A 7,644-nucleotide genomic window follows, 5' to 3' on the forward strand; every position below is an offset into this window, starting at 1 on the left:
GCTTCAGAGGACATGTCAAATATAAAATCGTTCTCTATATACGGCTTGGTATTGCATTGAAAAGAAGAAACGAATGCGGTCTAAAGAGCTGGTAATTAAAAATACAAAAACTTGGCCAAACAAAATTGTTAAGAGAATTAGAATTAACTTTTGAGGAAGATTTTCAAAATTATGTAAGTATGGAGAAGCATGTTCTTGAACAACTTCTGTCTCAAATGACACAACTAATAAAAAAAAGACACTATAATGAGAAAAGAAATCCGTTTATTATAACTCTTTTTGCTACCTTTAAGGTTTTTGGCCAGCAAAAACAGCTACGAAGATTCAAAATTCTTGACAGCTATTGTCTGCAAAGAATTATACAAACGGTCATGATGACTGCATTCTTAAGCTCTTTTTTGGTAATTTGTCCGGAAATTGTTTGTTATAATTTTCATAGCGTTCTCACGGTCTGCCTTTGATATTTTGATATATTTTTTTTAATTAAACGGTCGAATCCTTGATTTATCATAATCCGCACAAGCAAACCCATTTACAACATAAACAATCTGAATGGCCAGCCTTAAGAAGAAACGTTGAATATGAGATGGTCAATTTAAAAAGTACAAACACTTTCAAGATCTTAAAAAAGCTCTAGAACTGAATTTCAAGAATATAAATGTCCCAAAAACAGCAAAAGTGACATTTTCGTTAAACTCATTGCTAATTGAAAAACGATGAACGTTTCATATATATTTTTTAATATAAAAGCTTTGAATCACATAAGCTCTGTAATTTGTGAGTGCCACACTTATGTTTCTTCTCAACTTATATGTTTACCTTAGTTTGATTTTATTTAAGTTTTATAGATTTTATATACAACTTATATACATTTTTCTCTCAACAATTTTTAAGTTGTGTTTTTAAGATCAAAATATGTTCAAAACGTTCACGTAAAGTAATATTTTTTTTTAGAATTTGTCTTCAGCATAAGATCCAATCTACGATTAAGCAGACTTATCAGAAAAACCTCGACTGAATATAACCACTTAAAATATTCTGCCTGGCTACGGCCAGTATTTGACATTAGTTGCAAATTTTTATTTCACTTCCGTTCGCCTCTGCCTTTTTCGATTCCTCACTCATACATCCTTAAATATGTGTCTATTTACATACATACATATGTAATTTTCGGATAACGGACTAAGATTTAGAATTCTGCATTTGAATAACGGCGGCGTCGAAGACAACACGGATTGAGCGAGAACAAACTAAAATTTAAGCCAACTGGCAAAATATCTTTTTTATAAAATTAAATGAATAAAGTATTTTTTGTAAAGTTGTAAGAAGCTCTAAGTTTTATATTTTATTAAGTTGTCTGAAAGTTTGACAACATTCTTAAATTTTAATTAATAAATTCGTGCTCAAAAATATGCCCATCAATAGAACGCCACCGCCTGTGTCTCAAGGAAATGATAATGAGGCAGGCCACCCAATTCAAGATGATGACCAAAACGAGCTGCAACAACATCAGCCGCAGCAGGAGCAGCAACACCATCAGGCGCCACGAAATAAGACACCAAAGGCCAGAAGGAATCCAGCAAAGTGCAGGATTTGTGGAGAAGGGTATAACCAGGAAATGGTGTTCTGCGACGGGGTATGTAAACATTGGTATCACTATATTTGTGTAGATATAAGTCGTAGTCAGGCAGAAATTATTTCTAAGTGGTTTTGCGAGGAGTGCTCAATATTAAATCTGAGGAAAATTGATGCACTACATATAAAACTAATAAATCAGATGAAGGTAGTAGAAAAAAATGTTCTTGAGAAAAAACGTAAAACAGTTATAAATAATTCTTATAAGAAATGGTTAGGGTTTAAAGAGGATTATATAAATTTGAAAGGATCATTTGTAGATTGCCAGGGTGCTCCGCTTCCTGAGCCCAGGTTAGTTTCTGTTGGTTCGACAGGCTTGCACAATGAATCGGATAGACGTTCAGTGTCCTCCATAAGCAGTTCGTCAACACAAAGAAATTTGCGTTTGAATCTTATTCAACAACGACGTGACATACTAAGGGAACAGCGAGACAATCTACAAAAAGAGCAAGAACTTTTGAAACGCCAAGAAGAATTCATTGACGAAATGTCAGAAAGCGAGGACGATGTGGGATGGATCAATGACGAGGTGCCCATCCGTAGTAGTAGGAACCAAGTTATGAACCCATCGGCACCTGCTTTCAAACCATCATCTACGACTGCATTTAAGCGAATACCTACACCAATGCTGCATCAACCAACCGTATTTGAACTTCCAACACCACTGAGCCAGAGGGAATTGGCTGCCAGGAAGGTTTATAGGGAACTTCCAACCTTTACTGGCAATCCTGAGGAGTGGCCACTCTTCAAGAGAATGTTCGACCAGTCCACTCAAGCTTGTGGGTACAGCATTGACGAAAATCTTATGCGTCTCCAACAAGCGCTAAAAGGAAGGGCACGGAACCTGGTTTCCGGCCAATTAGCAGAGCCATCGTGTGTACCACAAATTATAAAATCTTTAGAAATAGCGTTCGGCCAACCAAACGTAATTTTAGAAAGTCAATTAGAAAAATTCGCTAAACTTTCTGTAGTCAAACCCGATAAATTAGAATCCATCCTAGAGTTTTCCACTGCTGTAACAAATCTCAATGCGGTGATGAAGGCTTCGGGACTCGCGAGCCAGTATGATAACCCACTTCTTCTTAAAGAGTTACTCAAGAAACTTACAAACGATATGAAGATGAAGTGGGCTACGTTCTCAATGGACAGGGAAGTTAAAGGTGTTATTGCGTTCGGTTCCTGGTTAGAGTTGGAAGCAAAAAAGGTGTATGAAGTACTTCCAATTTCTGAGTTAAGTATTAGTAGGAGGGAAGTTGTTCATAACGAAAAGTCGAATAGCAAAAGTAGGGTCAATGTTCACATCCAAGCTAAACCATATTCAACCTGTTTAGTATGTGCAAGCCAGTGTAAGAGTCTAGAGGCATGTGATGTTTTTAAACAAATGTCTTCTTTAGCCAGGTGGGAAAAAGTTAAGGAGTTAAGACTCTGTCGCCAGTGTTTGACTGCCCATGCAATTAAATACCCTTTTGTATGTAAGAAGGCAGTCAAATGTAGTTTCACCGGTTGTACGAGAAAACATCATCCGTTAATGCATCAAGATGTCATCAGTACCACACCAATAGTAGTAACATCACAGAACAGTCATACCAATGAGGGTGACTGTTTTCAGTTCCAGTATATACCAGTCACACTTCGTAAGGGTGACAAAAGGGTTACTACATTGGCGTTCCTCGATGGTGGTTCTAGTGGAACAAGAATAGAAGAAAGTGTTGCAAATGAACTGGGATTAAATGGACCTAAAGTTGTATTGCACCTTAAATGGACAGCAGACGTACGTCGACAGGAGGATTCTACTAAGGTCTCAATGGTAATTTCAGGGGTATACGAAGGTGCCAAGGAATTCGAAATACCTGTTGCTCATACAATAAAGGAGCTAGGTTTACCAAGGCAAACCCTAAAATATGATGACCTTGCCAGAGTACATCCTCATCTACGTGGGCTTCCAGTTAATTCTTATATTCAAGAACAACCAAGGATAATGATAGGCCTAAGCGACTGGCATCTTGCTGTTCCTAGTAGGACTCGACTAGCTGAGTGGAATGATCCTGTGGCAACAAAGTGTAAGCTGGGATGGTCAGTGTTTGGTTCAAGTAGCTCATCCAAAAGCCAGAATATAAATTACCACATTGAAGAGTATTCACATCCAGACGATGAAAACTTGGACGATATGATGAGGCATTTCTTCTCCGTGGATAGTTTGGGAGTAAAAATACCAAAATATGACCTGATATCTAAAGAGGAAAGTCGTGCTAAGATGATAATGGATGAGACAACAAAATTCGATAAAAATCGTTTCGAAACCGGCTTACTTTGGCGCTACGATGATCCTGTACTTCCAGACAGTAGACCCATGGCCAACTTCAGACTTTTGTCACTGAATCGTAGACTGCAGAAGAATCCAAAACTGAAAAGCGATATGCAAAATCAAATCGATGATTACATCAAGAAAGGATACGTCCGTAAGCTGTCCGCTGAAGAGTTACGACAAAACCACAAGCGAATTTGGTATCTTCCATTGTTTCCAGTGGTTAATCCGAACAAGCCTGAAAGATTGAGAGTGGTTTGGGATGCAGCGGCGAAAGTAAATGGAGTATCATTAAACTCACTTTTACTTAAAGGTCCTGATGCGCTTCCAGCACTACTAGGCATTCTTATGAGATTCAGGGAAAATGCAGTCGCTATTAGTGGAGACATTTCTGAAATGTTTCATCAGATCAAAATTTTACCTAAAGACCAACATGCCTGCAGATTTTTATGGGATGACGGAAATGGAGAAGCAGTATACATCACACAAGTTATGACATTTGGAGCGACGTGTTCACCAAGTAGCGCTCAGTTTGTCAAAAACCTAAATGCCAAAAAATATGAAAAAGATTATCCAAGAGCAGTTGAAGCGATCATCAAGAACCATTATGTGGACGACTTGCTCGATAGTCTAAGAACACCAGAAGAGGCAATTGCACTCGCCAAAGATGTCAAAATGATTCATAAAGCCGGAGGATTCCACATCAGGAAGTGGAAATCTAACTCAAGAGAAGTGATGGCTGCCTTAGGAGAAGAATCTTCGGAGGTTAGTGACAATTTTGACCTAGATAAGGAAACTGTTTATTATACCGAAAAAGTATTAGGAATGTGGTGGGATACCAAAACTGATTCACTTACATATTCCTTAAAGTTTAACAAAGGCAACAAAGATGTTCTTAGCGGTGATCGTAAACCAACAAAACGAGAAGTATTACGGGTGATGATGTCCATTTTCGATCCTCTCGGCTTGATAGGTCACTTCACCAGCTACTTGAAGGTTCTCATGCAAGAGGTTTGGCGGTCTGGAGTTCATTGGGATGATGAAATTGAAGACGATCATCAGGAAAGCTGGCTTCGATGGTTAAATGAATTGAAGCAAGTTGAATCAGTCCTCATCCCAAGATGTTACTTAGCTGAATCAACATGGGATCTTGCAGAAACAGAACTTCACGTCTTTGTCGATGCTAGTAACACCTGCAGTGCTACAGTGGCAAACCTTCGCATACAGTCAAAAGATAATATTACTTGTTCATTGTTAGGTTCAAAAACAAAAGTAGCGCCCATTAAACTTATGTCGATTCCACGACTGGAATTAGTTGCTGCATTGATTGGAGCAAGATTCGCCAATAGCATTCGTCAATCTCTAGCAATCCGTATTCATCGCGTGGTGTTCTGGTCGGATTCAGTAACAGTTCTGAGCTGGTTAAGAACCGATGCAAAATCAGTGAAAGGGCAATTCGTAGCCTTCAGAATAGCAGAAGTGCAAGAGATATCTAACATCGCCAACTGGAGATACGTACCGTCAGAAATGAATCCAGCAGATGACGCGACTAAGTGGAAAAAGGGACCATCATTGAACATGACTGATCGTTGGATGCAAGCACCGCAGTTTCTTTATGAATCCGAATTAGAATGGCCTGAAGATATATCTTTACATCAGGAACGCCATCATACAGCTGTCGAAACATTACATCAAACAACAGAGCCAGTGATTTCAATAAAAAGATTTGAGAATTGGAACAAGATGTTAAGAGTTACCGCATTTGTCTGCAGATACATAGATGCCCTAGGTGGTACGACAAGAGGAAACGATTCCTTTTCATCACAAGAGTATCAGCGAGCAGAACGTGTGATTTTCAGAATAATTCAACTTGAGGGATTGTCTTCCGAAGTTAATTATCTTTCAAAGCCAGAAAACCTCATATCAAAAAAGAAACGTCCCCATAGTGCCAGTAACATATTCTCAATGAAACCATATTTGGATGAGAATAGAGTGATAAGATCACTAAGCCGTATAGACAACGCAAGTTGTTTAAGCTTTAACTCGAGGCGGCCAATAATTCTTCCACATGATCATCATGGGACGCTGCTGCTGGTACGAAACTATCACGAAATATTCCGTCATATTAATCATGAAACGGTGGTGAATCAATTAAGAAAAAAGTACTATATTCCGAGAATACGACAGGTTTTAAAACGAGCTAGAAAACTTTGTAACCGTTGCAAGATAAGAATGGCCAATTCTACTCCACCTGAAATGGCGGTTTTACCAGAAGTACGAGTTGAAGCATTTACACCTCCCTTTTCTAACACTGCAGTGGACTATGGAGGCCCATTTGAAATAGTAAATAGCCGAAAAGTAGAAAAGAGGTGGATCTGTCTATTTACATGTCTGGTAACTAGAGCTATCCATATCGAAATTGCCTACAGTTGCAGCGCTGACTCATTTATACTTTGCTACAGGAACTTTTTATGTCGAAGAGGGTCAGTGAGAAAAATGTTTAGCGACCGAGGCACCAACTTTATCGGAGCTGAAAAATTACTAAAAACTAGCTTAAAATCAGTCGATCATCAACTTATTGCGGAAAAGTTTGTGAATTCAGAACTGGAATGGCATTTTCATCCTCCAGCATCACCTCACATGAATGGATGTTGTGAAAGGCTTATAAAATCTGTTAAGATCGCCTTATACGCGGTGAGCAACGTCACATCATATAAACCTAACGATGAGCTTTTTCGTAGTTTTTTGATGGAGGTTGAGGACATGATCAACTCTCGGCCACTAACCTATCTACCACTCGACAGCGAACAGTCCGAAGCCATAACACCTAACCATTTTCTTCGTCAGTCACCTGGAGGGATGATACCACTTGGCAACTTCAATGATGATACAAAGCTACATAAATCAAATCTGCTTATGTCACAGCTTCACGCGAGACATTTTTGGAAACGTTGGATCGCCGAGTATCTACCTACACTAACTAGGCGAGAAAAGTGGGACATGCAGACTGAACCATTAGCAGTTGGAGACATCGTACTAATAATTGATGAAAGGAGCCCTCGCAACCAATGGCAAAAGGGAAAAATCATAAAAGTCAACGCCACTAAAGACGGTCAGGTACGCAGTGCAACCGTACAAACTGAATCCGGAATCTACCAAAGACCTTCAGTAAAGCTTGCTAAGTTGAATATATCAGCGAAGGAAGAGGTACATTTGTGAGAAGCCTAGAGAAATGTACCGAGGGGGAGAATGTCAGAAAAACCTCGACTGAATATAACCACTTAAAATATTCTGCCTGGCTACGGCCAGTATTTGACATTAGTATTAGTTGCCAATTTTTATTTCACTTCCGTTCGCCTCTGCCTTTTTCGATTCCTCACTCATACATCCTTAAATATGTGTCTATTTACATACATACATATGTAATTTTCGGATAACGGACTAAGATTTAGAATTCTGCATTTGAATAACGGCGGCGTCGAAGACAACACGGATTGAGCGAGAACAAACTAAAATTTAAGCCAACTGGCAAAATATCTTTTTTATAAAATTAAATGAATAAAGTATTTTTTGTAAAGTTGTAAGAAGCTCTAAGTTTTATATTTTATTAAGTTGTCTGAAAGTTTGACAACAAGACTGAAAAAGAAGATAATAATAGGGTCCTGAAAAATAAGTCAACAAAAAGCCAGAAGATTCTGCACAAC

The 7,644-nt window shown here is 38.6% G+C and overlaps 1 protein-coding gene across 1 annotated transcript; it reads left to right on the forward strand.

Annotated features, from left to right (window-relative positions):
* Positions 1 to 1,411: 1,411 nt before the first annotated feature.
* On the forward strand, positions 1,412 to 7,159 carry LOC129950751 (uncharacterized). Its single transcript, XM_056062673.1, has one exon. It carries the CDS (start codon positions 1,412 to 1,414, stop codon positions 7,157 to 7,159), a length of 5,748 nt encoding a protein of 1,915 aa, XP_055918648.1.
* The last annotated feature ends 485 nt before the right edge of the window (positions 7,160 to 7,644 follow it).

This window comes from Eupeodes corollae, chromosome 3 (assembly GCF_945859685.1).
Source record: "Eupeodes corollae chromosome 3, idEupCoro1.1, whole genome shotgun sequence".
NCBI lineage: Eukaryota > Metazoa > Arthropoda > Insecta > Diptera > Syrphidae > Eupeodes > Eupeodes corollae.

Bases quoted from the DNA above. Each gene is read 5' to 3' on its own strand.
- LOC129950751 (XM_056062673.1), top strand. From the start codon at position 1,412: ATGCCCATCAATAGAACGCCACCGCCTGTGTCTCAAGGAAATGATAAT.